Raw genomic sequence first — 17,011 nt, 5'->3', positions numbered from 1 at the left:
CAGTGAACTAAGCATCTTAGTACTGTGGGGTCACAGAGAAGCTAAAGATATTTATTTCTTCTACAGACAACAGAAATAAAACTTTGTATGGTGTTTTAGGTTAGGTTAGGTTTAGAAACTGTCAGGAATACATATATACATACATACATCTATATTGTTGTTGCTAAGTGCCAGCGAATCACTTCCGACCCATAGCAACCCTATATAGGGTTTCTGAGAAGTGACTGATGAATTTGAACTGCCGCCCTTGCAGTTCAAACTGACCTTGTGGTCAAATGTTTATCCTATAGCGCCACACCAGGACTCCATATGTATGTGTGTGTGTGTGTTTGTATTTGTGGTTGTTAAGTGCTATCAAGTCAGTTCCAATTCAAGTGACCCTGTATAGGGTTTCCCAGAGCCTCTGGTGGTGGTTTTGAACTGCCAACCTTGTGGTTAGCAGTCCAATGTTTATCTATAATGCCACACCAGGATCCCATATACATATACACGCACATTCAGTCAGGCCTATTTTATCCAGCTATGATAATGGATACAGCAATTGTAAAATTTAAAACATTCTAGAATTGCCTTGAATGAGTGCTGATGACATAGTGGGTTATGCATTGGGTTGCTAACCATGAGGTCAGCAGTTCGAATCCACCGACTGCTCTGCAGGAGAAAGATGATATTTTTTGCTTCTGTAAAAATACACAGCCTCAGAAACTGTATACACTTTGAGTTACAATCAACAAGACAACACATAATAACAACAGAATTGCCTCGAGTACATGAATCAGTGGTCTTAGCCCTGTTGTTGTTGTTGTTGTGATGTGCCGTGGAGTTGGTTCCGACTCATAGCGACCCTACACAGGGTTTCCGAGGCTGTAAATCTTTACGGGAGCAGAACGCCTTATCTTTCTCCCGCGGAACCGCTGGTAGTTTCGGACTGCTGACCTTGTGGCTCATAGCCCCATTCGTAACCACAACGCTACCAGAGCTCCTTGGTCTTAGCCCTAGATGGAAATTTTTTATGTAAATCCCACTGAGTTTAAGTTATACCTCAAATGATTTTCAGTAGGTTTAACTTTGGAAATACCAGTGTTTTATGATTTTCTTTTTGTGTTTTGTTTTTTTTACTTTTTATTGTGAACTGAGTGAAGGTTTACAGATAAAATCATCAGCTTTATGTAAAATTCAACAAATCCTACACTTTGTTTCAAGGAGCTCTGGTAGCGTAGTGGTTACGAATTAGGCTACAAGCCACAAAGTCAGCAGTTCGAAACTACTGGCTGTTCCGCGGGAGAAAGATGAGGCTTTCTGCTCCTGTAAAGATTTACAGCCTCAGAAACCCTATGCAGGGTAGCTATGAGTTGGAACCGACTCCACGGCACATAACAACACTTTGTTTCATCCCAGTGATTACAATCCTCTCCCTACAACAAAAGTTATCCTACTTCCCCGCTGTGGTTCCCATTTTACATCTTAGATTTCCAAATGAACAAAACAAAACAAAATATATATATATATAATCATTTAAATATCCATCCACAAGACTCATTCTGCAAGCCAGTCTCCTAGGCACACAGTGTTTTATGATTTTAAACTATTACTTAAAACATCATTCCTAATCCTCAGGTTTGCATTTTAGATTATGAAACACAGGGTCTGATAAAACTATTTGACAATAAAAGAATAATCAGAATAATCATCCTCAAAACTTTCATCTCAATATCATTAACTAGGAAATAGCTTCTTTGTTTAGTTCTCTGAGCTCTAAATACTCTGTACCTAGATTTTCTATCAGCAAGAAAATGTAAACTATTTGAATATATAAAGCACTTTTATGCTAAGTGATTTGCATCCTGTTGTTGTTGTTGTTGTTAGGTGCCATCAAGTACTGACTCATAGTGACCCTATGCACCACAGAACAAAAAACACTGGACTAACCTCACCATTGTTGCCACACTTGAGCCCATTGATGCTGCCACTTGACCAATCCATCTCTCTGGGGGTCTTCCTCTTTTTCTCTGACCTTACCAAACATGATATCCGTATGCAGTGACTGGCCCCTCCTGACAATATGTCTGAAGTCTGAGAGACGAAGTTTGGCCATCCTGGCCTCCAAGGACACTCTGATTGTACATTTTCCAATACAGATCTGTTTGTTCTTTTGGCAGCCCATGGTACTTTCAGTATTCTCCTCCAACACCATAGCTCAAATGCATCAGTTTTTCTACGATCTTCCTTATTCACTGTCCAACTTTCACACACATATGAGGTTACTGAAAATACCATGGCTTGTGGCTGGCGTACCTTAGTCTTCAAGCTGACATCTTTGTATCCTAGTTTCCCATTTATGAAAGTTGGTTCTCAAAAGTATGCTAAATTTCCATTTGCTTAGTTTTCTCCTCTCCAAAAGTTAAATAATATTATGTAATATTATTATTTTCCATAACTTAGAAGGTTTGCATCTAATTAGAGGCAAGATACCACATATACATGCTTGAAACACTTAAGGAGGAAAAAAAAGGTGTTACTAGCTATAATTGTACTTTCTCACAGAAAGACCTGTATGCTAGTGGAAGTGTTTGAATCAGTAGAAAAGGACGGGAGTGGGGTGGGGTGAGGGGAGGAAGGGGAAGGTGGAGCACAGGGCAGAGAATAGACACAGGATAGTTTGGGTGCTGGGGAGGGGGGCAGTATACAAAGAAGAGGGAGAGGAATGGAAGAACAAAGTAGATAGGAGAACAATTAGGCAGGCTTGCATGGACTAAGTGGGACAGAGGTAAATAACAATGTATGCATAACCTTGGAACAACAAGGCTCTAGGATACAGGGATTGAGACATGGTTGGAATGGGGAAAAGGGGGGTGGAATAATGTTAAGATGCTTAGCTGTCTTTTGAATCTTGGTTTCCCTTGCATACCATTATAAAATAGAAACTGGAGGGGGAGAGAAAGAAATAGCCAGAAATATCATCATAGAAAGCTTGTAAGTCTGTCTTCTGCCTATAACTGATTGGAATATCTCAAATGGGGCTACAACATGCCCAGTGAAGGAGGCTTCCTGCAGAGTGCTCTGCATTACATAAGACTATAGGTGGAATCCTGACCAGCATCCAGAATCTTAAGAGGTGGGAAATTTCCTCTTGAAAGGACAGGCATACCAGCCTGGAGTGACTAGAAGAACAGAAGATACTTCTTGAAAGAAAGACTGACAGGAAAAACACAAAACAATATAGGCAGACCAACTGATTGCTACAAGAACAAGCAAGTTGCTCCCCCAGGAGACATCAAGGCAAGTGGTCGAATCCCCTCAGAGCAAACCCCCTTCCAAGACTAAGACTCAGTGGAAATACACACTCTGATTGGTGACCACATTCTTCACCAATAAGGGAAAGGGAGTGAAAAACAGCAATGAAGCTGCGAGCTAAGCCCTACAACGTTCAATAGACTCCTGTGAACCCAGGTGGAGACCTAGTTGGCCAGCAGTGCAGCAAGACCTGGGGACCCTTGAGCCCAGAGTCAGTGACATAGCCACAGAGGACTAGAGTGGAGAGTGAAGCATCCAGCTGATAAGAAGAGATGGCATATGCACAAGAACATCCACACTTGCAGATAATACCCACTTGACCTGGCTTCAGTGACTGGATGATCAGAGCTCAACTAGAAGAAGAAAGAAGAGGAAAAAAAGAATAATCTGATACAATTTGATGAACTTGACCTACACTTATGGATGCAGTAGCTCAAAAGAGGGAACAAATATTTACAGCAAGGATCATTCCCATCCCCTCCATGTACAGAGTAGACAGGGATGGGCAACTTGTGGGGAGGGGGCACAAAGGCAAGAAGTGACTGGCTTACAAGTTTTCAAGATCCTAGATCCAGAGGGCGTGGGAGAAGGTAGAATCTCCACTGAGTAGTATCCAATCTGTCTAGGCAGGGCTGTTGTAAGGAAATGTGAATAGGTCTCTTGTGATACAATAGTGAATAATTGTTATCAGGTCTGATTGTGAGGGTTGGAAATGTAAAGGTAGATGTTTTATAGCAAGGAGGGCAGTGATTAACTTTACAGTCTAGTTGTGGAGGTCCCTGGGACCATCAAGGGAGAAGAGTGGAGAGCAAGACGCTACCCAGAGAACAGTGATGGCAGAGATGATGACGTGGAAAGATGGAGCTGCTGGAGACTTTAGACCCAGAGAGGGAGAGGGGCTGTATGCTGACGACAGGGGGGCAGGCTTGCAGGGTATATATACCCTTTGGTTGGTTGATGATGCATGGAGGGGATTGTAACCATGGCAATGAAACGATATATGATAGGATGAATATAAAACTAATGTTCTCCCATGTAAACTATCACATAATTCACAATAAAACTTAAAAAAAAAAAAAGGCAGACTAGCTTTCCATGCAGAACGTATGTGGCATGGATAACCATGGTAGGACTGGGCATGCTTGACCAAAAAGACAAATTGAGGTGTTGAGATTGGGATGATGTTTTCATGAGGTGATGAGATTTTCATGAGAAAATGTGAAGTACTTACCAGCCTCTCAGAACTGGAAAAAAATTATTATATTTCTTGTACTTTTTGCCCAAAGCATTGTCTTGCCTTCAGTAGTGTTTTATAAGAAATTAATTTGATAGTCATGTAAAATTTGATCTAATTGTCTGGTCAACACTATTGACTGTGGAAAGAAACAGCTTGAGCTATGCAGGTTCAAAAAATTAGATATGGTACATACCTTCATATTAAATTGGCATCCTCTTTTTTTTTGTTGTTTTTTACTTATAGCACCTTCTCAAAAACAATTGTAAAAGGTGCCAAACGGGCAGGGAAAATGACAATTGGGCGGCAGTATTTATTGAAGAAGAGGACAGGGACAATTGTAGAAGAGAGAGTGAATCGTCCTGGATGGAATGAGGAAGATGACATATCAGGTATGTAAGAACATTTTCCCCTCATTTTTCAGCTTCATCCTTTCCTTTTATGAAAGAGGAATCTAAAATGTATAAAGCTGCACTGAACTTTAACAGAAAAACATCAATTTCATGAGACAATTTGAAGTACTTACCAGCCTCTCAGAACTGGAAAAAATTATTTTTCCAATACTCCATTTTCACATGAGATTTTGCTAAATGTTACTTCTCCTTTAATACATTCAATAGCTTGTTGACCATTTTTATGTGGGTCTCATAAAAGGGATAAAGGAGAAAATCCACTGCATAAGAAATGTTGTTTATAGATTAATCCACTTCTAAAAATAAAGAAACCTTATTTCAGTACTACCACTGGCATAAAGGTTCTATTTCCATTAATGGAATAAGAAAGAACTTAATGTCATTTTATGTGTATGCACATAAGCCTGTATGACTGTAGACTTACAAGTTTGCCTCTGGGCACAATGAAGAGATCTTCCATTGTGTTACTGAAAGGACAACTTGTTGGGCCTTGATGTTTACCATAAAAACTTAGAAAGTAAGGATTTCCGGAAAGATGGAGGACTAGGCAGATGGACTACATAGACCCTCTATAACAAAGATAGGAGAGACAAAATTAGACACAGATGGAAATTCTGGCACCCTGAATGTCAAAAGAAAGATTAGAGAGGTGAATGGAGTCTTGCTGGGAAGAGTTGCCAAGCAGAGATGGTGAGAGAGCGAGACTGATGAAGAGCTGGCCAGACGAAGCTCTACCCTCTAGTGAGCAGCTTTGGCAGCAGAGGGAGGCCTAACAGCAAATTTGAGTGGGTGACCAAAAAGTGTTATCTTTTCCTTTTCCCCACGCTCCCCTGATGACCAGAGGTGTGGCCAGCTCCCACCTCATCCACGCCCTTCTTTCCAGAAGCTCAGAACCCTGTGGTTGGGAGCCACACCAGCATGAGGTAGAAGCAGCTGCATCACTTTGGTGCCTGGAATCAGGTGGGCTCGACTCCAGGCCTACAAAACCCTCAGAGCCACCAAACCAGCATTCAACCAGGCACCCTGCCCCTAGCTTCCCTGTGATCCTAACAGACATTGAAACCAGGCTCAACAAGGGTCCCCACAAACTACTTTTGTTTGAGTGCCCTGGACATAGATACACCAAGGCCGCCAGGAATTCTGCTGGCAAACTGGCACATCCTTTCCACAGCCATCTTGTGAACTCCTTAAATTTCAGTCGCCCTCCCCCCATCCCACCCCAGAGATTTCTCCTCTCCGTGTCCAACAACTGCACTGTTTTTACAAATACGACAATCCCACAATGCTCTGGAGGCAGCAAACAATTTTAATTCACATGAAGAAATGAGAGAATGGCTCAAACAAATGACCAAGATGCAGAGACAGAAAACGATTCTGAGGTAGAAAAGATAATGGAACTAACTGAAAATGAATTCTAAAGAATGATAATTAGGTACCTTCTAAGGATTGAAAGAAAGATCAAAGAAAAGAAAGAAAAAACTATAAAAACGTTAGGGGAACTCAGGAAAACACACAAGAACAAACAGACAAAATAAATGCAAATTTTATAACAATTCAAAACCTGCTATTAGAAATCCAGAAGATTACCACTAAGATCTCAAAAATGGACAACGCATTGAAAGAATGAAGGAATAGATGTGAAGAAAATGAATGAAGAAATCTGAAGCCTAAGAATTAAGTGGGACACTGTGAAGAATAGCTTATGAATGATCAGAATTTGAAACAGAAAGAGACAAGCACAGAGAAAATTGTCAAAGAGTTGTTGGGAAAAAACTTCCCTATTGCCATGAAAAATGAGAAGATTAGCATACAAGAAGCTGAATGAACCCCAAACAGGAAAATCACCAAGACATATCATCATTAAACTTTCAAAATCAAAGACAAGGAAAGACTCCTGAGAGCAGCTCAGGAAAAAATTTAAAGTTAGCCACAAAGGAGAGCCAATGAGACTAACTTCTGATTTCTCAGCAGAAACCATGCAAGCAAGAAGACAATGGAATAATATATACAAAACCCTCAACGAAAAAGATTGCCAAACAAGGATCATATATCCAGCAAAGTTGTCAAATACAACTGCAAAGTTAGAATAACTTTGATAAGCTGAGATTTGAGGAATTTGTAATAACCAGACCAACTTTACAAAAAATGCTAATGAGTGTTCTTTGGATTGAGAACCAACAACTGCAGACAACAACCTGAGATTACCATACATGACAACACCACTCAGAACTCAATCCAGATACAGAAAGATTTCAAATAAAACAAACATAGGAGACTGAAAGTAGTGAACTAGAGATATTAATGTATAATAAAGCTAACTGCAAAGCAAAAAGAGGGAATAGTGTAGATACCAAACTTCCAAATGGTAAAGAAGTCAAGTAGATTTTAAGATAAAACAGATTGCTTTAAGCAGGGAAAACATTAATAAATTACAGGGTAATCTCAAAGAAAAACAGTACACCTGCACATCAAAATTTTTTAAAAAGAAAAATCAGAAAGATTTAGTAAACATTAACACAACAAAAATGAAAAGAAAATCCACGAACAAAATTAACTCAGCATAAAAAATTATGTGGAACAAAGAATCCAGCAGCAACATAGAAAAACAACATCAATTGATACCTATTGATAATGAAACTGAATGCAAATGGATTAAATGTACCAGTCAAGAGACATAAACAGCAAAATGGATAAAAAAAAAAACAGGATATGCTGTCTACAAAAAATGTATCAGAAAGATGGAGACAGCCTAAATGTCTATCAACAGAAGAATAGCTAAAGAACTTTTGCTAAATACACAAAATGGAATGCTACAAAATGTTGAAGAATAATGAATCTGTGAAACACTTAACAACATGGTTGAACCTGGAGGAAGGACATGCTGAGTGAAATTAGACAAATGGTTATCTTGTTAAAAGAAACAATCTTTGATAGGTGGGGGGAGGCAAAATTTTTCATGTTGACATAGATGGCTGGGTAGGCAATATACAAGAGGGAAGTTAGCAGAGGAAAGATGAACGTAGTGGGAAGGCACAGGGAGGAATGCAATAGTTAAAGTGAGTAGAGGTGAGTGGTCTTAACTATTTGTACATGGAGGGGATTGCAACCATGTAATGAAGCAAAGTATATGATTTGTTGAATGTAAAATGATGATCTGCTCTGTAAACCTTCACTCAATTCACAATAAAAAGTTTGAAAACAAGAAACAAAGTCACAAAAGAATCACTGTTTCCCAACATTATTATTAGCTCTTCTAATTTGAAGTTTTTGTCATTTCATGGAACAAAAACTATCATTATATGATATTATTCCACAAAAAGACCAAACTATACACTTCTCTTAGTTCTTCTGAAAATAATAAAAAATTTATACCTGATTGAATTGCATTGTAAAGTTTACAAATACGAAGTTTTATTCTTATAGTGATAACCTCATAATCTTTTACTTTTTAATAGAAAATAGCTGTATCTTTCCCTTGACCATTATTAGTACTTTGGAAATGTGCTCAAAGACTTTGAAAACTTGATTTGACGTCTCTCACTTCAAAAATAAATGTAAAAGTAAATTAGGGCAGTTTGTAACATGGAATTTTTTTAGTTAGAACATGCAGTACCAATTAGGAATGTTTTTTTAATCCTCCCTAAAATACTTGATTATTGGCTAAATTTTTCCCACATCTAAAATCTTAAAGGATTCTGTAACCTGTGGTTGCAAAACTGTGAGGGAGTTTTCCATGAATACCACATCCTCTAACAGAAAAATTCCTAGAAGAAAGTATAGCTTCTTTATATTTCTATTTTTAAAAAGCCAGTTTTTTCTCATTAGTGAACTTCTGGTTAATCTACAACTTTATGTGTAAACTTTTTTTTTTTTTTAAGTTTTTATTGTGCATTGAGTGATAGTTTACATGGGAGAACATCAGCTTTACATTTATCCTATTGTATTTCATTTCATTGCAATGATTACAATATGTGTAAACTTTTATTATCAAGTTTATGTTCTAAAAAGTTAACTGAAACCTGTTTTAATCTGTTTAAGTAAATTATTTCACGTAGAAATTATACAATTTGTGATATGCACAGTGTCATTAGTCCTAAAATGAAAGTCTCTGGTTTAAGAATCATCTTCACATGTATTTCTTAGTCCTTTACCTTGAGTTATATCATTTCTTCACTTGGCTTCTCTATTCACAGTTTCAGATGACAGTGAACTCCCCACAAGTACCACTCTGAAGGCCTCTGAGAAGTCTACAATGGAACAGTTAGTGGAAAAAGCTTGTTTCAGAGACTATCAACGTTTAGGTTTGGGAACCATAAGTGGCAGCTCTTCCCGTTCAAAACCAGAGTATTTTCGAATCACTGCCTCCAACAGGATGTATTCACTTTGCCGGAGGTAAGTCTTTTAGTGGGATCTAAAAAGAACCCTTATTTTCTTTCTTACATTCACATCTTGATTGGACTGTTTGTGTACACAGTCCAAAGAGAGAGAAAAAATGCCAGAAAATAGGAACGACACTTTATATGCAGTACAAGCAAACATCGCATGGGATTCTGAGAAATACATTACTTAAATTAAAATGCCTGTTAGAGCAGAAAGTAGAAGGTAAAGTTCTTTTCCACTGTATAAAGTTCCTGTTGGCTAGCAAGCCTGAAGATAGCTTGAAGAATAGGATTTGGAGAGCCTAAAGAGCTCTAGTAGAGTCCTGGTGTGGCGCTGTGGGTTAACGTGCTGGACTGCAAAATTGGTATGAACCACAAGGTCGGCAGTTCAAGCTCACCAGCTGCTCTTTGGAAACCCTATACAGGGTAACTATGGGTGGGAACCAAATCGATGACACTTAACAACAACAAGGAGCTCTGGTAGCGTAGTGGTTACAGGTCAGGCTGCTAACCTCAAGGTCAGCAGTTTGAAACTACCAGCTGTTCCATGGGAAAAGATGAGGCTTTCTCCTGTAAGGATTCACAGCCTCAGAAACCCTATACAGAGTCGCTATTAGTTGGAACCAACTCCACCACCATAGGACTGTCTGGTGTGGCACTGTAGGATAAGCAGTAGCAAGCAAGGTCGATTTGAACTACAAGTTGGCAGTTCAAACCCACCAGCTACTCCTCAGTAAGATGGATTGACACAGTGGCTACAACAATGGACTCAAACACAGCAACAGTCGTGAGGGTGGCACAGGACCAGGCAGTGTTTCATTCTCCTATACATAAAATGTCACTATGAAAGGCAACACAACAGATGGGACAAATAAACAGCGAGTAGTAGTAAGATGGTAGATTTAAATTCAAATATAGCAGAAATTATATTTATTGTAAATGAGCTACAATCTAAGAAACAACAATTACTAGAATATATATTTTTTAAATGCTTTCTGCTGCTTTTAAGAGACATATAAAATATAAGGAAAGAAAAAGATGGAAAATAAGAGTAGAAAAAACATACCATGCAAAAGTACCTTAAAAATAAATATTTTCCCTGTATTAATATTCAAGTTGATTTTAAAGTAAAAAGCATTACTAGAGATAATGGACACACTTCATAGCAAGAGGTTCATTTCACAAAAGATGATTCTTTTTAACCAAAGAGACTTACTAAAGGAATATAGAACTGACTAGACATTTGAAAATTTATCACATTAGCAAAATAAAAAACAATATGTAAGTTCACTATACAAAGAAAACGATTTTATAAATGTAATGCACACTTTATGACTTTAATAAAAACGCTCAGCATGTTATAATACAAAGTAACCTTTTTGAATATGTATCTTAAAAATACTGAGGGTTTTTTTCCCTCTTAGAGCAGGAAAAACAAGGATGCCCACTACTACCACTTCTATTTAGTGGTGTACTAGAGGTCCTTGTTGTTAAGTGCCATTGAGTCAGTTCCAACCCATAGCAACCCTGTATAATGTTTCCGAGGAGCTGCTGTTGAGCTTGAACCTCCGACCTTGCAATTCAAACGACTTTGCAATCTGGTGCATTAACTCACTATGCCACACCAGGACTACTAGATAGTGCAAAATGACTAGAACAATCAGTAATAAAAATGTTAAAGGAACAAATTAGAACTATATTTTTTACAGGTGATATGATTAATATACATACAAAATCTGAAAGAATATACCGATAAGCCTTTTAAATTGTTAAATTTAGAGGTCACTGGTACAAGATTGTTGTTGTTGCAAGTGCCATCTAGTCGAGTCAGTTCCAACTCATAGTGACCCTGTATAGGGTTTCTGAGGTTTTACATTCTTGTAGGAGCAGGAAGCCTTATCTTTCTCCCACAGAGTGACTGGAAGGCTCGAACTGTGGACTTTGTAGTTCGCAGTCCAGTGCTTATCTTATGGAGCCACTGCACTGCCTGGTATAAGGTCATTATACAAAAATTAATTAGAAACTGAAAAAAAAAATTTAACGATACTATTTTGGTTGTTGTTAAGTGCCGCAGTTCCGACTCATAGTAATCCTACATAGGGTTTTCCGAGGTGCAGGTGGTGAGTTGGAATCATCAGCCTTGCAGTTCAAACCAACCTTATGGTCAAGTGTTTATCCTATAATGCCACACCAGGTACTAGTGATACATTTACAGTAGTACAAAAAACAAAATATCATGTGCTGTATCAAGTTGGTTGCCACTTATAGCAACCCTGTCTACACCACAACAAAATACCGCTGAATCCTGCTATCTTTGAGCCCACCCTTACAACCACTATGTCAATCTATCTTGTGAAGTGTCGTCCAGGGACCGGTCCTTTTGACAGCATGCCCTCCATGTTACTATCCTCCCTTTTAAGGAACATTCTGACTATACTTCTTCCAACACAGATTTGTTCATTCTTCTGGCAGTTCAAGGGAGAGAATTCAAATGCATGGATTCTTTGTCATTCTTCCTTATTCATTGTCCAGCTTTCATATGCAAATGAGGTTATTGAAAATACCATGACTTGGGTCAGGCACACCTTAATCCTCAAGGTGACTTCTTTGCCTTTTTAATATTTTAAAGAGATTTTCCAGACTGCTGCATCCATGAATGTTGATTGAGTTGTTGTTAGGTACCTTTGAGTTGATTCCGGCACATAGACCTTATACACAACAGAACAAAACACTACCTGGCCCTGTGCCTTTCTCACAATCCTTGTTAAGGTTGAGCCCATTGCTGCTGCCACCAACCTATCTCGTTGATTCCACCTTACCTAGCATGATGTCCTTCTCCAGGGATTGGTCCCTCCTCCTAATATATCCAAAGTATGAGAGACAAAATCTCCTGACATCCTGGTTTCCAAGAAAAGAAGCATTCTGGTTATACTTCTTCCAACATAGATTTCTTTGTTCTCCTAGCAGTCTATTTAATATTCTTCTTAAATGCATCAGTTCTTCTATGGTCTTCCTTATTCACTGTCCAACTTTCACATGTGTAGGAGGCTATTGAAAATACCATGGCTTGGGTCAGGCACACTTTAGTCCTCAAATTGACATCTTTGCATTTGAACACTTTAAAGAGGTCTTGTGCATTTGAACACTTTAAAGAGGTCTTGTGCTGCAGATTTGCCTAATGCAGTATGTCATTTGATTTTTTTGGGTGCTGCTTCCATAAGTGTTCATGGTGGATCCAAGGAAAATGAAGTCTTTGACAACTTCCATCTATTCTCCATTTTTATATGTGTTGTTGTTTACTGGTCCAGTGGTGAGGATTTTTGTTTTCTTTACATTGAAATGTAATCCATACTAAAGGCTGTTATCTTTGATCTTCATCAGTAAGTATTTTAAGCCCTGTTTGATTTCAGAAAGCAAGGTTATGTCATCTGCATATTTCAGGTTGTTAATGAGTCTTCCTCTAATACTCATGTAACATTCCTTCTTCATATAATCCAGCTTTTTGGATTATTTGCTCAGCATACAGGTTGAATAAGTATAGTGAAAGAATACAACCCTGGCACACATCTTTCCTGATACGAAATCCTTTTTTTGTTGTTTTGTTTTTGCCATTTGAACACATAATATCAAAATTTATTAATAACATACTTATCTTTTTTTTTTCTAAGCTGCAATCTTTATAGAATCAGATAGTTAGGTCTTTCTTCTGTGGTGCCACTCTGTAGGTTCAAGCTACCAACCAGTAGTTCAGCATCAACCATTTGTGTTACCCAGGGATCTTAGTCCATGTGCTAGACCCAGCAACTGTGTGTGTCTCTCTCTACCACTGCCTCTGCCATCGTCTTTGCAGTTGCTGCTTCTCTAGGTAGGGGTCTCACTCTCCACTTATGCTCTTCTTTCTTGATGGCCCTTGGATCATCTGTTCCCGAAATGAAAGATTAACTACTCCCCCTTTTAGTCACACATCTTCTACAATTACAGTTGAGTCACAAAATCCTATCATTATCATCCCCCATCTCCTTTCACCAGCTCCAGCTGGAAAACTATTCAGTGAAGATTCTACCTTACCCACCTCATTCTGAAACTGAGCACATTCATGAAAGCTTGTAATCCAGCCACTTCATACCTTTACAACATCCCCATTTATAATAGCCAACTAAATTGCATGCCCCTATCGTGTCTGGGGAGTCCTGGTGTGGCACTGTGGGTTAATTCACCAGACTGCAAAGCTGTTTGAACTGCCGGGCTGAAAGTTCAAGTTCACTAGTTGCTCCTTGGAAATCCTATACAGGGTCGCTATGGGTCAGAACCAACTCGACGGCACTTAACAACAACAACAACATCATGCCTGGTGTGGTGCTGTGGGCTAATGCATCAGACTGCAAAGTCATTTGAACTGCAAGCTGGTTCAAGCTCACCAGCTACTCCTTGGAAACCCTATACAGGGTCGCTATGGGTCCGAATCGACTTGACAACACTTAAAAACAACAACAATCGAGGAAATAAGCTTGTTCCATGATATGAAAAATCCTTCCATTCTGGTTGGAATTCTGAGCAGCTTCATCCATAAGCATATTCTGGAACACTTAATTGTACTCATGAGGAACCTGTACATAGACCAAAAGGCAGTTATTCAGACAGAATAAGAGAATGCTAAATAGTTTTAAATTAGGAAAGGTGTGCGCCAGGATTATATTCTTTTACCATATTTATTCTGTATGCTGAGCAAATTATCCAAGAAGCTGCATTATATGAAGAAAAACATGGCATCAAGATTGGAGAAGGACTCATTAACAACCTATGATATGCAGATGATACAACCTTGCTTGCAGAAAGTGAACTGTATTTAAAATATTTACTAATGAAGATCAAAGACCACAACTTTTGGTATTGGTTGCATCTCAATGTAAAGAAAACAAAAATTCTCACCATCAGACCAATAAACAACATTCTTATCAATGGAGAAAAGATTAAAGTTTTCAAAGATTTCCAACACTCATGGAAGCAGCAGTCAAGAAATCAAACAATGTATTGCATTAGGCAAATTTGTTGCACAAGACCACTTTAAAATGTTGATGAGCAAAGATGTCAGTTTGAAGACTAAGGTGTGCCTGACCTAAGCCATGGTATTTTCAGTAACTTCATATGCATGTGAAAGTTGAACAGTGAATAAAGAAGACTGTAGGAGAATTGATGCATTAGAGTTAATGGTGTTGGAGGAGAATATTTATTTAAAGTACCATGGACTGCCAAAAGAACAAACCAATCTGTATTGGAAGAAGTACAACCAGAGTGCTCCTTGAAAGTCAGGGTAGCCAGACTTGGTCTCTCATACTTCAGACATATTATCAGGAGGGACCAGTACAAGAAGGATGTAATTTTGATAGAGTGGAGAGTCAGAGAAATAGAAGAAGTTCCCCAATGGGATAGATTGGCACAGTAGCAGCAGCAGTGGGCTCAGGCATAGCAACAATTTTGAGGTTGGTCCAGGACCGGGCAGTGTTTCATTCTGTTGTGCATAGGGTCACTATAAGTTGGTATGAACTCGATGGCAGTAACAACCAGCATCCATAAACAAAAGTCTGCATCATCAAACTGTGACCGTTTGTACTTGCTCACATTATTAAATATTTTTATCTTCATCTGGTCAAGTTCTGATCAGTTAGCCATCCAAGGTCAAATGGGTACTAAGTGCAAGTTTTGGAGTTCATGCACACCTCCCAGCACTTCAGACTAGCTGGCTGCTTTACTCTCAGTCCTGGCCCCCAGGGACTAGGTCAGTGCCCACAGGATCAGGAATTCAGATCTTCCTAAACTTCAGACCAGCCAGCCCTTCCTCTTCTATCTCTCAGTGTCATTGGAACCTGGTCAAACTCAGCCCATGTCTTTATTGCTGCATTTCCCCCACTTCCACTCCCAAGTAGACCCAAGTGAACATACTAGACTACTCATTGGTTTCCGTTAAGGTTTCAATCCTAGAAGGGAGTTGTCCCTGATGTGCTGACTTTTTCTTGCCTTTCTGCCTCCAAAGAAAACAGCTTATTTGAAATTCAAACAAGACAATCCTTTTTTTTTTTTTTTTCTGCAGATATTTCTTTAAATAAGCATTTTCTGTTGTCCCAGCAGTTCTGGGTTGGTCTGCATGTCTGTTCAAGTGGGGATGTCCCAACTCAGAAGGTACTGGATGCAGCTGAGGATTCCACCTAAGGCCCCATACTCTACAATAGGCTTAACTAGAAGCCTATTTCCCTGGGCAGATCTTAACTCCCCTTTTATCCAATCCAATCAGTTATAGGCTGAAGGCAGGCTTATAAGCTTTCTGTAATCATAATTCCCATTGTTCATTTCTATCACACATAAATGTCTGTTTTATAGTTGTATGCAGTGAAAACCAATATTCACAAGACAGTTAGACACATCATATTTGTCCCCCTCTTTTATCCATTCAGCCTGTGTCTCGCTACATGAATCTACTGCTCCCAGAACACTGTTGTTCCAAGGTTGTGTATACATCACTATTTACGTCTATCCCATTTAGCCCATGCAGACCTCCCTAAGTTTTCCCCTATCTTTATTGTTCATCTACCACCCTTCCTCTTCTTGTGTATTGCCCTCCCCGTAACCCAAGCTAGCATGTATCTACCCTCAAGCCACTTAATTACTCTCCTTTCCCTCCCACCTATGGTAACCATGTTTTTTAGTATGGAAAACTTTCCTTAAGCATTTATAATAATGGTTTTCTAACTCCAGATCTTTGCACATTTCATTATATTTGGCTTTGCCTTCTCTGCCCTTTGAAATTTTCTGTTCAATTGTTTTACCTACTCATTTCCTCCACATTCTTTAGCATCTCTACACTGAAAAGTAAGTTTCAGAGTCTCTTCTCACGTCCATTTGGTCTTTTCCTTCTTTCTTGTCTTCTTAATAACCTTTTGCTTTCTTCCTATATGATGTTCTAGTTGTCATCCCACAACTCTTCTGATCTTCAGTCATTAGTGTCTAATTCATCAAATATGTTCTTCAGATGATCTCTGAATTCAGGTGGGATGTGTTCAAGGATATGTTTTAAGGTCATGTTTTGGCTCTCATGGACTTGCTTTAATTTCTTCAGCGTCAACCTGAACTTGCATATGAGCAATTTATGGTCTGTTCCATAGTCTGCCCCTGGCCTGGTGTCAGCTGATGCTTTGGAGCTTTTCCATCTTCTCTTTCCATGGTAGTAGTGGTGGTTATGTGCTGTGGAGTCAATTCCAAATCATAACAACCCTGAGCAGGGTTTCTGAGGCTGTAAATATTTATGGGAGCAGAAAGCCTCATCTTTCTCCTGTGGAACAGCTGGTAGTTTGAAACTGCTGACATTGTGGTTCACAGCCTGATTCGTAACCACTACACTACCAGAGCTCTTTAGTCAATGTGATTTCTATGTATTCCATCTGGTGAGGTCCATGTGTATAGTCATCTTTCACACTGTTTTAAAAAGGTATTTGCAAGAGAACAAACAAGATGGCGGATTGGTTGGACGTATAGCAGAGAGCTCCACCAACAACAACACAGAATACCCGACCAAGCAGGCTCAGGGGATGGTCCCAGAACTCTGAACCATATATAAAAGAATACTTAGAAGGTTGGAAAGCTCACAGCTGGGGGAATTTGTGGCAGAAGCAAGAAATCTATTGTTTTCTAGTCCAGGA

General features: G+C 39.0%; 1 protein-coding gene across 2 annotated transcripts in view; it reads left to right on the top strand.

Moving 5' to 3' along the window:
• SBF2 (SET binding factor 2) overlaps positions 1-17,011 on the top strand; it is a 552,380-nt gene that overhangs the window by 435,991 nt on the left and 99,378 nt on the right. For both annotated transcript variants that reach the window (XM_006873002.1, XM_006873003.1), the window contains exons 25-26: positions 4,775-4,920; positions 9,135-9,333. In XM_006873002.1, the coding sequence (XP_006873064.1) occupies positions 4,775-4,920; positions 9,135-9,333 (345 nt within the window). The remainder of the gene's footprint in view (positions 1-4,774; positions 4,921-9,134; positions 9,334-17,011) is intronic.

This window comes from Chrysochloris asiatica, unplaced genomic scaffold (genome assembly GCF_000296735.1).
Source record: "Chrysochloris asiatica unplaced genomic scaffold, ChrAsi1.0 scaffold00219, whole genome shotgun sequence".
In the NCBI taxonomy this organism is placed as follows: Eukaryota; Metazoa; Chordata; class Mammalia; order Afrosoricida; family Chrysochloridae; genus Chrysochloris; species Chrysochloris asiatica.
This window is presented reverse-complemented; position numbering and strand designations above follow the sequence as displayed.